Source organism: Ascaphus truei, chromosome 6 (assembly GCF_040206685.1).
Source record: "Ascaphus truei isolate aAscTru1 chromosome 6, aAscTru1.hap1, whole genome shotgun sequence".
NCBI classification, from domain to species: domain Eukaryota; kingdom Metazoa; phylum Chordata; class Amphibia; order Anura; family Ascaphidae; genus Ascaphus; species Ascaphus truei.
This window is the reverse complement of record NC_134488.1, coordinates 126,894,399-126,916,219: the sequence shown is the minus strand read 5'-3', so window position 1 is coordinate 126,916,219 and position 21,821 is coordinate 126,894,399. Positions and strand designations below refer to the sequence as shown.

Below are 21,821 nucleotides of genomic sequence, written 5' to 3'. Positions count from 1 at the left end.
AACATAGAACGTTTAATCTATTTTTATTTTTGTATATTCGTTACAAAAACAAGTGTATACATAAATTAGCCCTTTCGAACTCTAGCGTTTCAGACTTTGACCTATGAGCGCTGTAAATAGTATCTCAAAAAGTTACAGCTAAAAGGATAATGGTGAACTTCTTTTTGTGTTCCCACGTTAATCATTTGGGTGTATACTTTGCTGATATGGGTGAGTTTTGAATGACACGTTCATGCGTATCTTTAAAGTGCATTTCATGCGTTGTGCTACTTTCTAATCTACCTGCTTGTTTTTCAGAGTGAAGCTTTGAGCCGCGATAGCTTGGTGGTGTGAGGAAAATATTAAAACCAGAGTTTGAGAAGACTTCAAATTTTTTTTTTATTTTTTTTTATTACTACAAAAACTGTACAGCCCCTTTGCTGGTGGAGGGGTTCATTTAAATGTTTGGGCATTTTAAGCCTATATCGAGTGATTTGAACACTAGTCTTTTATTGTATATATTTTAAAATCAAGATCTCACTTTGAATTAAGGGAAACTGTTTTTATTTAAGTTTTTTTTTTTTTTTAAATAATTTGAGTGACACGTGCATCAATTTATATACAATGTAAAATACGGAATTATTTGTGTTTTTTGTAATTACATATGTTTTACATCATGTTATAATGGAAGAATATGTCTTACATCATGTGTTTCCTTAATAGGTGCATAATCACAAATACATTTTAGAGCAGAATTCAATGATTATTTACTTTTTGTATGTGTAATTTCTGTTTGTGTAGTGTTATTTTAAATCTTGTGTTAATGCAACATGAGACGAGGATATCCCATAACTAGTTATAGAATATCAACCTCTTCACTACCCCAATTAACTATGCTGTTTACCTTAGAAAACATACATAAAGAACTTGTCTTTTCGTTGTCACCAAATGACATTTAATAATTTGAACTGACGTGTGAATTTTTTTAGCAATTTTTTTTTTTTTAATGTAAACTTTTGCATACAACTTTATAAAGTGAATATTCCCAAATAGCTGTTAATTTTCTGGTGTGCTGTTTTATTTCTGTTTGGCTAATTTTGATATATAGTTTCATATTCTACACTTTTAGATATTTCATAGGCTCTGATGCCTCTAATAAGATACTTAAGTAAGGATGCCTAATGCACCATAAAATAAACAGTGAATGAGAGACTCCTACGTGATATATCGCACTTCTAAGAGTGGCTGCCAATGGGATCTTGGCACACAAGCTTTCTCTGAACTTGTTAAATGGCAAATTGAAAATGCAGTCCCTGGTGCAATATGATACTAATAATACTGATCTTAATGTCTGTTGAATGCCTCTAAATGGACCAACATCCATTGGACAAGGTTTCATTCTGAATAAGCGTTCGAGGCTGCAGAGGGTCTCCCAGATGACGTTCGGAGGAATAGATATATAGCACACATGGTTCATCACATCGGTGGGGGGGTCTTTACCTGTGAATGAGGTGTTCAGAAGATTATCATACTGTAGCTAGGATTTTGTCCTCTGGTGTATTCATCCATGGATGAATACACCAAAGAGGATAAATATAAAGAAGCAGGGGTATTGTCTTCCATTATTTGTGAGGTGTGCATACGGCTATAGCAGGTTTTAAATGTTTCCTTTGGGAGTCCTGAATCCACCATGTTGTTTCAAGCCATTTTCCTGGAGTCAAAAATACTAAAGTATTTCAGTCCCCATGTTCTTCTGTCCCAAATATTGCTAAAGTTACCTCTTAGAACGAATACCTTGGACTTCTGGCTGGAGGCAGCCACCCGACATTGCTGCTTAGGCTCTGAGTACGGCCATCCTCCCACAAAAACTGTCAGCAGCCCTAATATAGGGGCAAACTCCACATACAGCACCTTCCAGATTTATTAAGGGAATATCACATTTAATAGTTTATTTTGTATTTTTGCCCGTGCCGTGTTACTTTATATTAATTGAGCGGAGCCGCAGCCTACCCCTGGAAGGGTATGCGCACCCTACCTTAAGTCTCGTGCTCCGGAGCCTTCGGCTGTGCTGCAATTAACAGGCTCCTGGAAAATAAGTTTGTGGTGATTTTTGAGGTCTGTTCTGATCCCACATGCTGTGCATTGGTGCAGAAATTACCTGATAGCTGGGAGTGTTACTTCATCAGGTTTATTAGTAGGCAGCTTTTCCGTCGGCACCAGGTCCGACACAGATGTCTAAGGCTGTAGGCAGATGTGAAAACGGGCAGGAGTGCACTATTCCGCGGTGCTGCTTCTGTAGTGCACAACCCAGGTTGTAGGAGGCCCTGGGGAGCTCTGGCTGGCATGGGTAGCACTTGAGTGGCAGCCCTCAAGTCCTTAGGCGACCTAGCTGAAAAGGGAAATGATGTATGCCTGACCATATCCAAAGTTTAAGGTGGTTTGTAATTGATATAACTTCCACACGTCTCCGACATTGACATGGGTAAAGAATAAGAAAAACAAACATCCGATTTTAAAATCTGAGAAACAAGATTGTCAAGAGTACTAAAATCACAACCAAGATCTTAAACGTGCAGGAAAATAAATCAAATGCATGTCTCAGAAGCTGTTATACAGTCAACCTATAACTGTTTATGGGAAGGTTTTTATTCTCCTTCCAAAACCATGCCCCAGAAGTCATCCGATAGAGAAAAGGGAGGGGGGCGGGATGCTATACTCCTCCTTAGCTCTGCAACCTTTCAAGGAAGAACCATTTTTATAAAGAAAAGGAAAATTGTCACATACATATACCGTACACACACTCGCACTAATAGGTATATACTGTATAAGCATTAACATACGGCAAACTTGCTTCAATCAGAATTAGGGAAAGGAAAAAATGTGGGAGGAATAAAATGCATCTCACAATAAGTCCCTTTACTTATTTTCTCATTATTTTTCTGTGCAAAAGTTTGTCATTTAAAAATACACCATACACACTATCCCCCCAAATACACACAATCACCCTAAATATACACATACTATCCCTCCCAAATACACCCACTACACCCCAAATACACACAATACCCCCCTAATTACATATACCTGTATACGTACTATCGTGTGTGTGTGTGTACGTGTACGGGAAGAAAGGGACCCTATTGGGACGCATACGAACCTCTACTAATATTTATTTTACTAAGTTTTATTAATTATTGAAAATGAACACAAACACAGATACAAATAAAATAGCGCTTGGACAGCGTATGACTTGACTCCAGGAACGTAGTTTATTCCCCGCTCTCTCCCTTGTTAACAATGAAGCAGGGTTGTGGAAAGCAGTATAAGGCAACTGACAGGAGAGTATGCAGTGGTGTCTGTGCAAAGTCTCTGCTATGAAGGCTTGTTATTCGTATAGGCTTAACACAGCTAATATCAGTGCCTCGATCCACCAGTGTCCTTTGACATTGACACAGGAGCAAGGGTAAAGGAGGCATGTCTCCGAATAGTGTCTAATGATAAGAGTGTGTTGGTCATGTAGTGGCACTGACAGTGTTGCTAATCTGTGAGGTAAATGACACCCACTAAGCAATCAGTGCACACATACAGGGCAAGTACACCTAGGTAGTCAGAATGACAGGAGATAGCTATTGCAAAAAAGAAGCCTGTCTAAAGACATGTAGTATATAGTCTGTATGAGGCTCTACTTGCTATGAGATGTTAGCAATGATTAACAGTAGAGCAACATCCCTACCCATTTAAAGCGTGCTTGCATTTATGATCCTAAGCACATCAGCTGTAAGGATAAAGTAAGAACTCCTAACATGGGGTAGGTGAGGCTGAATAACCTGCTCTCTATTATCTGAATAGTCTCTGATATAAACAGAATGATGACAATAAATTTGCTTTATATAGCAGCTCCTATTGACTAAGCTGGTCACAGTATAGTGACTAGTGGTGTAATCAGCTCTGGGTTATCATATCTGACCTGTTAGGATCCCTTCACTTGAGCTGTCGCAGACCCATCCCGCATGGAAACAGGTAAGTGCCCTAGTGTATACACTCTGAGACCTATTCCTAGCTCAACTAGTGGCTGCGCCGGGTAAGCCATTTCGGCAGCGCCGGGCACATAGGTCAACTAGTATTCCCCCTTTATCCTCCTAGTTTTTGAGTATAGCTCTGTTATGTGATATTCTGTTGTCTGCTGACTCCGGACAGAATAAAGACCCTTTATTTGATCTGTGTCCTGTCTGGTGCTTAATCCTGTGAAAGAGTTCTGGCAGAAAATAGGCCACGTCCACGATATGTTTTGTGATGAGTGACATCACTATTGAGGTGTATATATAGCCAGTCCGAAGGTTCTAGAATTAAGTTCCTGGGAGTGACAGAGAAAAGGAGACAGCGCACAACTCTCATAGAACATTTAGAAACTTTAACCAACAACAGTTTCTGTCTGACCTTACCAACTGCCCTTGGTACAGAATCGACTTAATTCCCGACCCTGATTCTGCACTCGACTATTTCCAATCCGAGTTCTTAAAACTCTGTGATGCCCATGCTCCACTACGCAAATGAAGAGTTCGGGGGGGCCACCTTCTGTGGGTTACAACTGACCTTATAGCACTCTACCAGTTCAGGGATGCCTTGTGGAAAAGCTACAAAGTAATTGGCACTACCAAGGATCTCAATCATTACAGATGCCTGCGAAACATGTGCACAATGCAAACAAGGCATGCAAAAGCACAATACTACTCTGGCAACATCCACCAGAATACATCAAACCCAGCTACCTTCTGGAAGGTTATCAACTATATAGTCCAGCCTTCTAACCATCAACAACCAAGTAATATCACTAAGGAGGATATTACTCTGACAAATTCCACTGACATTGCAAATGCATTCAATGATTACTTTGTGGGGTGTGCTACTAACTTATTAGCGAAACACAACCCAAACCACAAACATGAACCGCATTCTGAGAGTACCCCTATAGGTCCACTCGCTCCCAACACTGCTCACAGTTTTCAATTTGTCCCAGTATCCGATGAGGAGATTACACAAGCGCTCCTCAAAGTAAAACTAAGCAGCCAATGTGGACCTGACTCACTGCAATTCAAGTTCCTAAGACTTGGTGTCCCAGCCATTGCCAAACCAATTGCTTCCATAGTCAACTATCCTGTCTGCAGGCCATATCCCTATGACCTGGAAAACTGCCAGAGTTGTCCCAATCTTCAAAAGTGGGGACAAAAACACTGTCTCAAACTACAGACCAATCTCTTCTCCCAATACTATCCAAAGTAATGGAAAAATGTGTTCACTCCCAATTAAGCGATTACTATATCAAGACAAATTTCCCTAGCCAATTCTAATCTGGCTTTTGCCCCAAACACTCCACCGTAACTACCCTGCTTAAAGTTTGCAATGAAATCCAGTGTGGAATGGAACGGGGACAACTCAATGGTGCAATATTCCTAGATTTTGCAAAGGCTTTAGATACTATTGATCATGCTATCCTGCTTAACAAACTCCAGAGCTCTGGAATAGGGAAGCATGCTTTAAACTGGTTTCATTTCTACCTACCAGGTAGATCCCAACATGTGTCAATCTCAGGCTCTAACTCCAACCCCCTGGATATCACCTGTGGTGTCCCGCAAGGCTCTGTTCTGGGGCCCCTACTCTTCTCAGTGTTCATCAATGATCTTCCCGCAGTTTGTAAGGAAGCTTCAATACACATGTATGCAGATGACACAATCCTATATGCACACAGCCATAGCCTCTCTGACCTTCAACACATACTTCAATCTGACTTTTTGAGACTTGAAAACTGGATTTCCCAAAACAAACTGTTTTTACACACTGAAAAGACTGTAACAATGTTATTGGGGACCAAGACTAAATTTGTAAAGCTTCCAGTGACGGAGCTCCAGATCAGAACCAACGCTAACACCACCCTAACTCCTGTTACTAGTTTTAAATACCTGGGCATATGGTTTGACTCCCACTTAACATTCGGGAAGCACATTGATACCCTGACAACCAAGACCTATGCCAAACTAGGTGTACTTTACAGGAACAAATCCTCCCTAAGTCTGCTGGTCAGAAAGCATATTGCACAACAGATGTTAATGCCAATTATCGACTATGGAGACACTCTACAATTCAATATGCCGTTTTGTTCTCCAATGCAACTACAACACCCATCACGGCGAAATGCTCAAAGAACTAGATTGGTCATCACTTGAGTGTAGGCGCAAAGTTCACCTTTCCTGTCTTGCCTTCAAATACTTTCTGGGCAAGCTACCCACCTATCTGAACAAGCTCCTCACCCCTACTACATGCAGCCCTTATCATGAGATCAGACTCCAAAAGACTGTTCATGGTCCCAAGGCTCAACAAAGTATCCGGACGCTCCTCCTCTTACCGTGCACCCCAAAACTGGAACAACCTACCAGAGACTCTCACATCCACCAACAGTCTAAGTTCTTTCAAATCTAAGGCTGTCTCACATTTTAATCTGGTCTGTAACTGTTATATAAGCCTATAATATATATTCTCTTTAACTGTGCATGCAATGTCTTGTATATAATGTATACCCTGTTCACTTATGTAACTGTATTTGTAACCATGCATTTTTTGTCTTAACTCTATGCCCAGGACATACTTGAAAACGAGAGGTAACTCTCAATGTATTACTTCCTGGTAAAACATTTTATAAATGTAACGGTTCGAGGCCCCCACAATCTCATATTGGCCCTGGTGTGCATAATCTGCCCCCAGTTACATCTCAGTGTAGTGTGGTGCACCTGCTGGCTCACAGGACTCCTGAGTCTCCCGCTCGTTGGTAGTGGGGATTTCACCATGACAGGCGTATGAAGTAGTGCTGAGTTCTACTCACAGTTGGTACAGCGCCTCCATCCCTTCCAGATCCCCATGATAGCAGGGAGGAGTTTCTGGAAGAGAACTCCTGGGTGCATCTTCTTGCTGAATAACTCCAGTCTCAGGCAAGAAGGATCTCTTAATCAAGGGCATCTTTATTTGCATCAGGCCCGGCAGACTTCCCATCATAGCGGCCGGTACTTAGCCGCACATCATATAGTTGCACATCATAAGGAAGGTCCCTTCGGACTCTTTAATCCGCCAGGTATATTCTGCTACCTCTCCCCTAAGGGAGGGCCACCATCTCCCCTAAGGGAGAGCCCTGGATACAGTGGGATGTCAGCTTGTCTCTCTGCAACTACTGACACTTGAGCTGCACAGACTCACAGCTCTTGCACCAGACACTTAACCCAGACATAACACACTAACTTTAGGAAGTGATGCGTAATATATAGGTTCCAGGAGACCCACCTCTGAGTCACTAACAGTGGACATAGATCATGCTGTCACTTCCTTTGCTACATGTTACACATCACAGGGTTTGAGGGCAAACCTCCATGATGACTTCTGGCACCCCTGCCCTTTTACCAGGGATTACTGCACAGAATGAGAGACATATGGAACACCAATTTTACACATGGCTACATAAATAAAATATACACCCGCTGCTTTAACAGTGCGCAAATACATATAACTGTCTGCATCTCCTCAGTGACCAGGGGTTTCTCTACCAGGAATCCTCCCGCGAAGCGCCCCAAAGGGTCCCAAGGGGGAATTAAATAATGTCACTTTATTATGATATGAATGTAAGGAGGTAGCCGGGCACCGCCAAGCAATGGCTTCCTCTGTCTGCTCCTCAGCAAAGTGGTTAAAAAAAGGAGGCGTGTACTAAATTATAATGGAACAGTATCCCTGTGATAGAAAGGGGGGCGATAGACAGCACTCTGACAAGGTAAATGTGAGAGGTTGCAGGGTGCACGGAACAAAAAGGGGCCCCTTATTCCCCTCTCAAGTACTAACACACCTATGAAAGTACCAGCACTCTCTGTCTAACAGCTAAAAGTACTAAAGAACACAAATTTCATGAAGGTTAACAAATTTAATGTCACTAATAATACACCGGAATCATAGCAATATTGGCAAATGTGTGAGCAAAAAATAAAGTGTCACCATGGGAAATGTCTCAATGTGAGGGGTGGAGGGGAAAGAAGGAAAAGGGGGAAAAAACAACACTTTATTTTTTGCTCACACATTTGCCAATATTGCTATGATTCCGGTTTATTATTAGTGACATTAAATGTGTTAACCTTCATGAAATGTGTGTTCTTTAGTACTTTTAGCTGTTAGACAGAGAGTGCTGGTACTTTCTTAGGTGTGTTAGTATCCCTGTGATAACACGGTTATTGCTGCGGCAGGGACACTACTGAGCTGTTACATGTACACCCATTCCTCTCCCAGCTCTCCCCCTCCTTACTGCGCATGCGCATCCCCTCACACAAGTACAGTGTATACATTTACATAATAATAATAATAATAATAATGTTAGTGTCTCTGTGTGGCAGGGTGTCTCTGTCTCGCCGGTTTCCATGCTCACAATAGTATAGGCCCTGCAGGCGCACCCAGAATCGCACACAGGCACTGCCGCGGGCAGCCCAGAGCCAGGAGGCGGATGACGTATTGGGGTCCTGCGGCTTGTACTACTTGACATTGTGGCGAAGTGAAGGAATCTCATCTCTCCGCTGCCGCCATCATGCTGCGTCTAATGATCAGCCACGCCAAGAAGCACCCGAGCGTGAGTGTGCGAGCCCTGTACCCAGCCACCCCCGGGGTGTCCCCCCCCTGTACCCAGCCTCCCCCCGGGGTGTGTCCCCCCCTGTACCCAGCCTCCCCCCGGGGTGTCCCCCCCTGTACCCAGCCTCCCCCCGGGGTGTCCCCCCCTGTACCCAGCCTCCCCCCGGGGTGTCCCCCCCTGTACCCAGCCTCCCCCCGGGGTGTCCCCCCTGTACCCAGCCTCCCCCGGGGTGTCCCCCCCTGTACCCAGCCTCCCCCCGGGGTGTCCCCCCCTGTACCCAGCCTCCCCCCGGGGTGTCCCCCCCTGTACCCAGCCTCCCCCCGGGGTGTCCCCCCCTGTACCCAGCCTCCCCCCGGGGTGTCCCCCCCTGTACCCAGCCTCCCCCCGGGGTGTCCACCCCTGTACTCACCTCCCACTGGAGGGGTCCTCCACCTCCCCCGGGCAGTGCGACCTGAGACCCCCGGCACACTCCTCCTCGGCTGTGGGGCCGGGCTGCAGCGCATTGCGGAGCCGCATGAATAACCCTTTCCGCTCCCGGAGATGATGCGTTGCAGGCCGGATTCCCTGCCCGGCCTTGTCCCTGCCCCCCACCTCTCCCCTCTGAGACATGCTATTTATCTTCACGCCAGGTCTATTAATTAATATGTATTATCTCACAGCAGCACTGTCCCTGTATGCTTACTGCCCTGCTGTGATGATATTCATGTGATTACCTGGTAATTACATCCTAAAGTGCTAGGAGTCTATTAATGGTGTCCCCTCTTCTGCCAACCAAAATAGTATTCTGCACCCAAGGACCTCAAACACACCAGTCTGTTATTGTCATGTATTTTTTTAAGTGCCGGTTGATCTTATTGGTAATTACCCCCCCCCCCCCCCCCCCCCCCCAAAATATATTCTTGGTTGAATCCAGTTTCTGAGACCGCTATTCTCCATGTCTGCTGTTGTGACCTCAATGACTTCCTCTATCCTTCAGATCACCTGAGTGTGCACAGCCCTGCACGTAGCTCATGTCCCGACTGGGAAGTTATTGCCTCACTGCTTTGGGTGGGGTGGTTAGTCAGTGCAAGTCTATTGTCTGTCCTTTTATGTTGGTGTGTGTGTGTGTGTGTGTGTGTGTGTGGTGTGTGTGTGTCAGTATTTTAGTCCAAGTTCCATTGCGTCTTTGCTATATCGGATGCAATGGTAAAGGGAATTCATTACTTTATCAATCTCTGGGGTGCAGAATATTTAGTGTTTGGTCCATATAGAGTGAGTGAGCCACCCCAGCACAGAGTTAAGGGCTGACGGGTGAATACGGGAGAATGACTTGACTGTAAACAAACTCTTGCTGTGCATTACTGCCAACGCAGCAATACTTTGCATCTGAAACCATTTTAATTGCTCCAAATTTTTACTCTAACTAGTTGAAGGCTTGTTGGATTTATCCATACGTTAAGGGTCAGTAGTACTACAGATTTATGTGTTATAGTAACCTTTTAAAAAAGGGGATGTTTGTCTTGGTTCCACCAACTTTTATTTTGTTACTAGTTCACCTTTTTGGTAAGTGTGTTAGCATGATTGTTTGAATGATTTGTGTAATATTCTGCAGTGTAGCTACATATTTGGTCTGGTCCTTATTTTGTTCAAGGTCAGGACATAAACAATATCAGTAGAGGTCATATTACTGTCTCCCCTCCTTACGACTGAATTAATTTTATTTGGTGCAAAGAATGGGATAATAGCACTTTAAAAGTTAGTTGACTTATGCAAACTCTTCTAGCGGTGAGAATAAACTAATAAAATGGTGGCCAACCGCTTATAACTAATTAGAAAATAAAATGTGTATTGTGGGAAGGCCATTTAAGTGCAATAACACCGGACTGACTTTTTAATGGGTCTTTTTCGCTATCGCACTTTATAGCATAAGACCGTGCGTGTGGCAATTCTAAGCATCTATTTATAATCTGATCACCCTCGAGTACTTGGCATATATACCTGGTATACTAAGTAAACAAGTGATTTCAACTGGCTGTGCTAAAATACGCAGACCTTGTGTTTGACATATTTTTTGTTATCAACTTTTTGGCGGTCTAAAGGATCAGGCAATGTGCTGGCAGTGATGCAGTGTTTTGTAACGGTACCTATTTTCTTTTTCGCTTTAGTTAATCCCGCTGTTCATGTTTGTGGGATTAGGAGGTGCTGGTTCCATCCTGTATGCCTTGAGGGTGGCCATGTTCAGCCCTGAAGTCAGGTGAGCTTAAACACCATATGATGTATGCGGTATACGATATAAAATGCATGCGGTATATGATAATACACCATATGATGCATGTAGTATACGATAATACACAATATTTGTGTGTTTGTATTGCATGCGGTGTATGATAATACACGATATGATGCATACTTTTGTATAAGGTGTTTAGCTTCTGCTTTGTTGATATTCACTTTTTTTTTTTTTTTTTCTTAAGCTGGGACAAGAAGAATAACCCTGAGCCTTGGAAGCAGAAGAGTCCCAATTACCAGTACAAGGTAAGTACATCCAGCTGCATTCACTAACACTTTGGTGTTGGCACAAACACCTACTTCCTTCCCTTTTTTTTTTTTTTTCCTATATAAACATTGGCATTTAGGAAGCGGTTCTGCCATGAAAATCCCAGAAGAGCTTGCTGCACATAACTTATGGGGTGCCTCACAAGGTCCGCGATGTAAAAACCATGGGGAATAAGAACTACAGTGTGTATTGGTGGTAGTGGTTTCCTTGGCAAATAATATAGCTAAACATGTAGCAGGGGGAGTTTCTTCTTTTATTTTATTTTTATTTTTTATTAAGGAAACAATGGTTACTGTCCAGTTAATGTGCATGTTTTATCTGCATTTCTATCCCATAATAAATGATTCACCATTTGTGTGATTCATTTTATGTTCACATACAAGTATTCGGCAAACATATGTAGGGGTATGTGCAACTTTGTGTTGCACGGTTGGAGACGCCATACAAATCCCTATTAAGCTGATCACACTAACCTGCGGACTTGTGTGTGAAAAGCCTTAACCGGAGGTGAGTTTAAAAGCTTCTGAGGTAGCAAGAAGAAAAATCTGTTCTTGCTAAGGGATATTTTTAATAGACAGCAGCTGTGTTTTCATACTTGGCTTGTGTTGTAAAGTTTGGCAATAATGTCCGAGCCCTTTTACCATTACTTTCTAGGACTTTGTGAGTTGTTCTTCTCTGCTCCCTTTGCTACTCAGTCTTTCTAAAACAGTAATAGTGAAAAGTTCTGAAATAGAAAAAAAAGTTTCAACAAAGCCGAGATGGAAAAGCAAGAAATATCACATTTTGCCGGTAAAGTGCAGCCCAAACGCCTCGCTCCCCATGTCGCTGGTATATAGAGCAGTGGGGCTGCATCGCATGCTACGTTCCCTAGAGGTGTGCGGTGTAAATAACATTGTTACAGATATATTAGTGATGCAGCTTTATTAATGCAGATCTGTGTCATTCTTAATGATTATCAAATGTTAATTTCAATCTCTTTAACATTATTTTCTGGCGAGGCTCCCTTCACATGCAATATCAGAATAATGGTGCTTCAGTGTTTTTTGGTCTGCATTTGGATTACCCTTAATTATGTTTATTTATTTGTTTTGTAGTTTTACAATGAAACCATTGACTACAAGAAGCTGAAGAAGGAAGGGCCAGACTTTTAAGAGAAGTCTCCTGTGTGTATAAAAAATTATTTCTTCCAGAAGCCGCCCTTCAGTGGACTTTTTTTTTTTTTTTTTTACTGTTTAATTCAGTCCAGGAATGTTAATTTCATTCCCTCCTATTTAATCAGCTAAGACACGTTTATTGAATATACCCAGCTGTCTGTTTTGTTGAGGCTAATGCAATTAAACCGGTCTAATACTGAGTCTGTTGTGCTTGCTAATGTCATTTATTTTGTTCCTCTGAAGTGTGGATGGTCACAATTTTCCAGTTGCTTTGTACTTGGTGATGGGGATAAAAAAACATTTTTATCCTAACCTCCCTACTCTAATTAATTAAATAAACATTATTTTGTTGGTGTAACAAACATTTAATTCCTAGTTCTTCTTTTTACTTCAGATCAACTAGTTGGATCCTGGAAAAATGGGATTTTAGTTTTTCTCGGCGCTACCCAATATTTTATTTATTTTTTATTTTTTTGCCAATTGAACTCAAATGTACTTAGGATGTTTTAACAGTCTCTGCCCATATGAACTTCCAATCTGTTTTGCTGTCTGAGGCACAGGGAGATAACCTGACTTGCCCAAAGGGCTGACACCAGGAACTGAACCAGGTTCCCCTGCTTCAACCTCTGTGTCGGTGTCTTTAGTCGCTGCGCCGCTCCTTCAGCCAGCATTGGAAGATGACGCTTCCTAATTGAACTTGTTTTGTGTAGTAGTGCAATCTGTGCAGGTCACGTACAAGGCTCTGAAGAACTTGTGGGGAGAAGGTAATTTGGGCATGAAAGTGGGGGGTCTGGTGTTTAATGAGATGGGGGGGAAATGGACAGACTGGGTTGGCGCAAGTGGTTCTCGGCTGCCAATTTCTGATTCTGCATAGCCTCAACATAGACCCTATTTTCAATGCTTGGTCCACATCTTAATTCCATTCTTTCTTAAACAATTGCCATAAATCAAAGCTGCTTCAGTTTATGTAAGAAGTCACAATTGAATAAATGAGCCCATGGTTACTCAGTCAGACTCGCTGCTTCTAGTGGTCATTACAGTGCCCTGGGTGAAGAGAAACCGCTGCCCCGCATTGAGCTGCATGGGCTTGGGGTTGGTTTGAACACTGCATGTAGCTGGGGACTTATTGACCGTGCCACTCGCCTTCTATTAAAGGTGTCGGCTTTAAAGCAGGCGTTCTCAACTTCACTCCTCAAGACCCTAGATGTCAAGATATCCCTGCTTCAGCACAGGTGGCTCACTCAAAGACCCGAGCCACCTGTGCTGAAGTGGGGATGTCCTGACCTGTTGGGGCTTGAGGACTGGACTTGAGAACCCCTGCTTTAAAGTATTAACATAAGTGGACATATAGATTCCCCTCTACTTCCATGTGCTTGGGCCTAGGGACATAAAGTAGACCACGCAGCAAAGTCTACCTGTACGCATTCAATTTGGTATCCCTATCGGATGCAGTTATTTAGTGCAAGATGCCGTCAACTTCGCATGGCCACCTCCTTGATTGTAAACATGCACCCGATGGGAGGACTCAACACCCCCTAGTGCAGTGCAACAGGGCATGTATGTATATCGGTTAGTGAGGACACAAACCGGATGTTGCTGCAGTCTTTTTTTCCTCTTATACAGCAGTTTTCTCCATCTATGGGCCACCGAGTCTGGGCGCCCATATTGCCTTTTGGGAAAAGGAAATGTTTACGAACCATGTTGAAAACGAGCGGTAACTCTCAATGTACTCTGTTACTTCCTGGTAAAACATTTTATAAATTAATGTTAAATAGTTTAAAATAAATCCATGTATTCAAATATCTTGCAGCATAATTTTGGCACAAGGATTTAAAATCTTTTTCAAGATGACAAGGAGCTGGTACAATTCCTCTACCACTAAAGTCAATCCTATATAATCCAACTCCTATATAATCCAACATACTTAATAATGGCTACGTATGTATATATTTATGCAATTGCTCTATTCTTGGAGTACTTCAAGGTAGTATGTCAAATAAATATTGTATTCCATAGAGGGTTGCAAACCGACCCAAATTTAGGACAGCTGGTCTTACTTTACTTTTAATTTGATTTAATTTAGTAGTGGGTTTGTGCAAACTTGAGGTGCCCAGGAGATGGAAAGGAAGGTGGGTCAGGTCTACAGAGCGACTGATCAGTGTTGATGATGTTGAAAAGGTTGCTAGCTCCTCTATACCACCGCATCAGATACTCGGGCCCAGATTAATTAAAGGGTGCTATGCATTGGCACGTGTTTTATTCCCGTTCCCTACGCTCACACACATTTTTAACTCCTCCCTCTAATCTGGTACCTTTCCCTCCTTCAAACATACAACAGTTATACCATTACTCCAAAACAGCAAGCTTGACCCTACCTGTCTTTCTATCGGCCTGTCTCCCTCCTGCCTTTTGCCTCTACATTCTTTGAACAGTTTGTGTTCTCTCGCTTGCTCCACTTTCTCAATACCTATTCACTCCTAGACCCTCTACAATCTGGCTTCCGCACTGCTCACTCGACTGAAACAGCCCTCACTAAAAAAACTAATGACCTCCATGCTGCCAAAGACAGAGGTCATTACACTCTGCTCATATTACTTGACCTCTGCTGCATGTGAGACCGTGGACCACCCTCTTCTCCTGCACATTCTCGATACTCTTGGTATTCGTAACAAAGCTCTATCCTGGATCTCTTCTTACCTCTCCCATCGTACTTTCAGTGTCTCTTGTGCTAACACCTCCTATCGATCTCTCTGTGGGGGTACCCCAGGGCTCTGTCCTGGTACCTCATCTCTTTTCTCTGTACACACTCTCTCTAGGTGACCTAATCCCATCCCTTGGGTTTAAATCTCACCTATGCTGACGACACAAATTTACTTTTCAACCCCTGACCTTACACCTGCTGTACAGACCAAAGTTTCTGAATGTCTCTCTGCGATATCCTGGATGGCCCTCTGCCGACTTAAACTTAACATGATAAAAACAGATCTCCCCATACTTCCTCCCAAACCTGGCCCTACTACGTCCTTCCACATTACTGTTGGAAGTACCATCATTCACCCTGCAGCCCAAGCATGCTGCCTAGGGGTCACACTCGACTACTCTCACATTCAAAGCATTTCTAAAACCTGTTGCTTTTTCCTCCGCAATATAACAAAGATACACACTTTCCACTGTTGTTTGACTGCTAAAACTCTGACTCAGGCCCTCATTCTCTCTTGATTACTGTAACCTCCTGCTGTCCGGCCTTCCTGCCTCTCACCTGTCTCCCCTACAATCTATCCTAAACGCTGCTGCCAGAATCACTCTACTCTTTCCTAAATCTGTCTCGGCGTCTCCCCTGCTGAAATCCCTCTCTTGGCTTCCTATCAAATCCCGCATCTCACACTCCATTCTCCTCCTCACTTGTAAAGCTTTACACTCTTCTGACCCTCCTTAGGCCTCATCCAGGGTGGAAACAGGCGTGCTGGCGCTCCAGCGCTGTGCCCTGCGATTCCTGGCCGGCTAGGTGCGCGCACGAATGGTGGCGCGGCCACGACGTCACGGAGCTGGTTCGCCCTCATTGGGTGAACTGCTCACATGACGCGCTTGCGAGCAGCAAAATCATTTTTGCTTGCTCGGCAAACGGCTGAGCGCCGAGCAGGCCCGCCCGTTCACGCAGGCCGCATGCATTGTCGCAAAGTGTCCAGCGTGAGCGCCCGCTCAGCACCACCCTGGACGAGGCCTTACATGTCAGCACTAATTTCTCGCTATACACCATCCCGACTCTTGCGTTCTGCTCAAGGATGCCTTCTCTCTACCCCCTTTGTATCTAAAGCTCTCTCCCGCCTTAAACCTTTCTCACTGACTGTCCCTCACCTCTGGAATGCCCTTCCCCTCAATACCCGACTAGCACCCTCTCTATCCTCCTTTAAGACCCACCTTAAGGCCTCGGCCAGGGTGGCGCTGAGCGGGCGGTGTGCTCACGCTATCCGCAATCAAACACGTTTCACACAATGTGTGTGGCCAGCGTGAGCAAGCGCGGCGCTTAGCTGCTTGCCAAGCAAGTACATTTGAATTTGCCGCTTGCTTGCGCCGCCGCGCATGAGCGCCTGCACGCTCAACGCCACCCTGGCTGCAGCCTAAGACACACTTGCTTAAAGAAGCATATGAGTAGCACCGTGGCTAATACTATACACTTGATGCATAAAGCTTGGCCCCCTGCAGACGCACTTATCAGAATGTCCTCCCACTGTCTCTGTACGTTCTTCCTACCAATTAGATTGTAAGCTCTTCTGAACAGGGACTCCTCTTCCAAAATGTTACTTTTATGTCTGAAGCACTTATTCCCGTGATCTGTTATTTGTATTATTTGTTATTTATATGATTGTCCCGTGTAGTACTGCTGTGAAGCGCTACGTACATTAATGGCACTGAATGTGTGTGGAGCTCTTCATCTCGAGGTCCATAAATGTCCACGGTTCTTGGACTGCCGGCTCCCACAGAAGCCTGCGCACAGGTATGTCCACTATTACTTATTAAAACGGGGAGAGGTCGAACAGATAAATGTTCTCAAGGATAAGGACACACAGAACCCTCGCCATGATTAAATAAAAAGTATAATGTTATTGAACTGGAGTCACCGGAACATAATTTGACTTGATAAAAATAACTTATTTGGCAATTGGTAATAAAATAATCTAAGAACCCAAATATTCCTCATCATTAAATTCCCACTAGTAAGTGGTAACGGACGTTATGCTGTCGGATCCAATCTCGGCTCCATCCCAGAAGATCTCGTCTATTAACGGGTCACTGCTCTGATTTCTATCTTCACCTGGCCAGAGCTTGGGTGTAATAACGCTATTAATGCTGATGTGTGATCACTTTTGTTAACTTCTCTAAGTGTTACGCTTTTCAAGTCTGTGTAAGATGTTAGATATGTTTATGCATTGTTGTGGTGGTGGGTGCAGACCAATTTAAATTACGTGATTGTAGTCCAGCGAAGGACGGTTGGCTTGGTTCCCCCGCCACAACCACACACGTTAAACCACCACCACACAGCTGGCGTGAAGCAGTCTCGTCCCGTCTCGCATCGTCCCGCTGTCCGTTTCTATTTTCTGTTAATAAATGTTCTTCTGTAAACTCTGTGTGCTTAGTGTCTTTAGCTTGTGACTATCCCCTATCAGGGGTACCTCGTCTAGGTTGTACGGTCTCTGCCCATAATCGTAAATGCAGAAACGGGATGTCTATGTCCTACAGCAGTGCTGAACTAGAATGGTGGGTTCAGTGCCCTTCTTAATCACACTTTTATGCTCTAGAAAGTGTACTTTCATCATCATCATCATCATCATCGTGGTCTTCCCTATATATAGTAAACCGCAGGGGCATTTGATCATATAGACTACGCGAGTAGATCTACACGTGATCCTGCTTTTAATTTTAATACCCTTGCCACTGTGAGGGTGAGAGAATATATCACCAGTGACCAGGCTATTACACAGAGCAATTAAAGCACAGGTAATTCCCTAGTTTACCGTCACTTAAAAAGTGGGTGATAGAGTAAAATCTTTAATCATCTGAGTGACTTAGCTTATCCCCTAAATTCCTACCTCTTTTAAAGGCTACAATCAGCACCTCATTACATACATCAGATAATATTTGATCTTGAAGTATGTATGTGTCTTTATTTATATAGCGCCATTAATGTACATAGTGCTTCACAGCAGTAATACACGTAATAATCATATACAGTGGTCGACAAATCACCAAAAAATCTACTCGCCGAACAAAAAAATCTACTCGCCACCTAGTACCACACGTGTGCTGCTTGGGCCAATACGAGCTCGCCACAATGTTAAATCCACTCGCCCGGGGCGAGCAAATGTATAGGTTTGCCGAACACTGATCATATATATGTGCCAATGTTTACTCAGAGGTTAAGGAAACCACTAGCACATGTAAATTTTGTTTGAAATATAAGGCTGTCTTTGGACCTTTTAGTTTTAATAGCAGGTATTTGTCTACCCAGGGATTTGTCCAATATATCTGGTGAGTAACTACAGGCTAGAAACCGCGTTCAAAGATCTGTAATAGCAGGTCCAAGTAGTTCCTGCCTACTGGTGATTCTAGATATTCTTATCAGAGCTCTCCCCTTTCCCGAAAACATTACAGTATCAGGGTGATGACTGTCTGCTCTTAAAATGGAATTCCTATCAGTAGGTTTCCTAAAAATGTCTGGATGTAACTCACCAGATTCCTGAGAAATGAGCACATCAAGGAATGCCAGTTGGGTGGTACTCCAAGAATTGGTAAGACAAACCCGTGATCGGAGGTTATTCAAATAATCGAAGAATGACATAAGCTCCACTTCCATAATAGGAAAATAACGTCTATATAGCGATAATAACATTTAATATGTTCAAAATGGGATGATTCCTTCCATTACACCACAAGACTTTGCTGATTATTTCAAGTGGAAGCTCTCCACAAACAAATGCCCTTTGTCCCTTCCGCAACAGCCATTCCTAATCCTCCATCTTTGTTTGACTCCTCTCCAAAAGTATCTCTCCTGCTGCTCTCCTCAACCTCCACCGGATGCAGTCTCAACCCCATTCCCTCCCATCTCCTGATTCCTTTCGCTTCTACCATGATCCTCATCCTCACTAACATCTTTAACTCATCTCTGTGTTCTGGTACTTTTCCATCTCTTTTTAAACTAACCTAGTGTAACGTTTGCGCTCACCACGAACAAGGAGGGACCCCGGAACTGAGGTGGGAAGGATAAAACCCGCAGCTGCGGAGGCACGCCTGGAAGGTGGACTGTCAGCGTAGACGGGCCTGATCGGAAGAGATAGTGTTAGTCAAGATACTTGCCGGATAGTAGGGAGGAGCCAGGAGAGTGGTCAGTGCCGAGAGCCGTGGTCGTGGGTTGGAGACGGGTGGTTGGTCAGTGTCCGAAAGCCGAGGTCGAGGGTTGGAGAATTCGGATGGTCAGGAGACAAGCCGGGGTCGATTTCCAGAGAGGGTCCTAAGTCAAGCCGGATCGGTACACAGGAGAGAATACGAGAGCGAGATGAAAGCCCAAGGGACAAGGCAAGGCCCGAACGTGGGAACACAAGGCTACCAGGAACTATGCTCAGCCAAAGAAGGAATGGCTGATCAGGGCATATAAAGGACCAGGGGCCAATGGAAACTGGAGGAGTGGCCCCAGCGAGGGCAGTGATAGGGCAAAACAGAAGGTAGCAGATGAGGTGGGTAATTACCCCTGCTGTGCTGCTTGTGGGCGGTGCCCGCATCTCGTGCGTGTGTGCTGTGTGCGAGGGGGGCGCGCAGCCCAAGCAGGAGGAGGGACCTAATTCCGTGTGAGGGCAGAAGAAGCCCTGTGTGCACGCGCGCACCCTTACAAACGCTGGGAACGGAGCGACAGCGGGGAAAGGAGGCTCCATTTTGGGGCTATCAGGTGTATTTTTCTTCCTGACCTCAGGAGGCGCTATTGCAGCTGTTGTCACGGTATTCGCTAGAGCAGGGGTGGAGCAAACTTTTTATGCCAAGCCCCCCTTTTCATCCATAAAATTTCTCAGGCCCCCCCTGCCTGAAGTAATCAAAATCACATGACGTCAGTGCACGTGAGCTGGTTCAGCCAATGAGGGCAAACCAGCTTTGTAACGCCCCCGCCACGCGTCTACAAAAAAAGTATTTAGAACAAATGACATCACTTAAAAATAAATATTATGATATTTGTCTAGTAGCGTCCCCTTTTATGCTGTATTATTAATCTCTCTCTTCCCGCCACATCAGGACCTCTCTCCCCTCTTCCACAGTCTCACACTCCTCTCCCCCAGTATTTCTCACTCCCCCTCCAGTGTCTATCACTCCCCTTAGTGTGTCTCCCTCCCTCCCCCCTCTCTCTCTTTCCCTCCCCCCACTCTCTCTTTCCCTGCCCCCAATGTGTCTCTCCTCAGTGTCTCTCTCAGACTCTCCCTCCACCGAGTGTCTCTTTCACACTCTCCCTCCAGCCATTGTCTCTCCCTCCCCCAGTGTCTCTCTCACATTCTCCCTCCAGCCATTGTGTCTCTCCCTCCTGCCAGCCTCTCTCTCCCTCCCGCCAGTGTCTCTCTCTCCCTCCCGCCAGTGTCTTTCTCTCCCTCCCGCCAGTGTCTCTCTCTCCCTCCCGCCAGTGTCTCTCTCATCCCCATGTCTCTTTCACCCCCCCCCTCCCCATGTCACACTGTCACCCCTCCTCCCCATGTCACACTGTCACACTCTAACCTACCCTCCCCATGTCACTCCCACACTCGCCACCCTCCCCATGTCACACTCACCCCCCCATACTCACCCCCCTCTCCCCATCTCACACTCTCACCCCATCCCCATGTCACACTCTCACCTCCCCACACTCTCACCCCCTCTCCATGTCACACTCTCACTCTCACCCCCTCCCCATGTCACACTCTCACCCCCTCCCCATGTCACACTCACCCCCTCCCCACACTCACCCCCTCCCCACACTCACCCCCTCCCCACACTCACCCCCTCCCCACACTCACCCCCTCCTCACACTCACCCCCTCCCCATGTCACTCATCCCCCCACACTCTCACCCCCCTCCCCATGTCACACTGTCACACGCTCACTCCCCCTCCCCTTGTCACACTCACACTCTCACCGCTCCTCCCCATGTCCCACTCACACACTCAACCCCCCTCCCCATGTCACACTTTGACACACACTCATCACGCTGCATGCAATAAGAATAAGGAAGAACTGCAGGAGCTGTGTAGCACAGCGCCACCTAATGGCCGTAAGAGAAATTGCAGCTACTGACAGCTTTTCTCCTGGCAAAAATCGCTGCCTGCTGCCTGCGCCCCCCTTAAACAATATTGCGCCCCCCCCAGGTTGGCGCGCCTCCCAGTTTGCGCACCGCTGCGCTAGAGCCCCAAATTGTGTTAGTCCTACAGGTGCGCAGACTTTGCTTGTAGAGTTCGTAGCTCTTACAGGTGTCTCTGTAGACTTTTTCTTCTTCTTTACTTTGGTATATTTTACAACATCAGCAGTCCTGGGCACACATTCTCTCTCATCAGAGATACTGGATGTGCACTTGCTAAGAAAAAACTTCTGTACCTTCTTTGGGTCCACAGCGCATTGCTTGCTGCTGCAGTTCCTTGGCACGTTTAAAAAAATAGTCCGCTGGCTGCTGCCCTTTTTCTGGGGCCACCTAGGGGCCATCCTCACTGTCTGATTAAGGCCTGAAGGGACACTGCTCTGTGTGACCGGGCTCTTTATACCAGAAACACATTTTCTTCCCCATTCTTGCACAGTCTGTATTTGACTTCAGCTGGGCGGCCATTTTAAATTCCCAGTTTTTTTGTTTTTTCTTTTCTTTCACCAGTGGTGGGGTAGAATCTGGTCACAGTATCAATCCCTTGTGTGGGTCACCGTCTGTCACAGTCCTCCCAGTCCAACTGTGGCATTGTGGCATTTTTCAGTGCAGTGTGGTTTTCCTGCCTGGATGTGTAGCCCTTTAATTC

At 44.9% G+C, this 21,821-nt stretch overlaps 2 protein-coding genes across 3 annotated transcripts in view; both read left to right on the top strand.

Moving 5' to 3' along the window:
- LSR (lipolysis stimulated lipoprotein receptor) overlaps positions 1-1,039 on the top strand; it is a 43,893-nt gene extending 42,854 nt beyond the window's left edge. For both annotated transcript variants that reach the window (XM_075606257.1, XM_075606258.1), the window contains one exon: positions 298-1,039. In XM_075606257.1, the coding sequence (XP_075462372.1) occupies positions 298-333 (36 nt within the window). In that variant the 3' untranslated portion in view covers positions 334-1,039. The remainder of the gene's footprint in view (positions 1-297) is intronic.
- Positions 1,040-8,467: 7,428 nt separating this feature from the next.
- COXFA4 (cytochrome c oxidase associated subunit FA4) lies at positions 8,468-12,516 on the top strand. Its single transcript, XM_075606256.1, has 4 exons — positions 8,468-8,626; positions 10,771-10,859; positions 11,080-11,140; positions 12,257-12,516. The coding sequence occupies exons 1-4, from the start codon at positions 8,585-8,587 to the stop codon at positions 12,311-12,313; spliced, it is 249 nt and encodes an 82-aa protein (XP_075462371.1). The 5' UTR covers positions 8,468-8,584; the 3' UTR covers positions 12,314-12,516.
- The last annotated feature ends 9,305 nt before the right edge of the window (positions 12,517-21,821 follow it).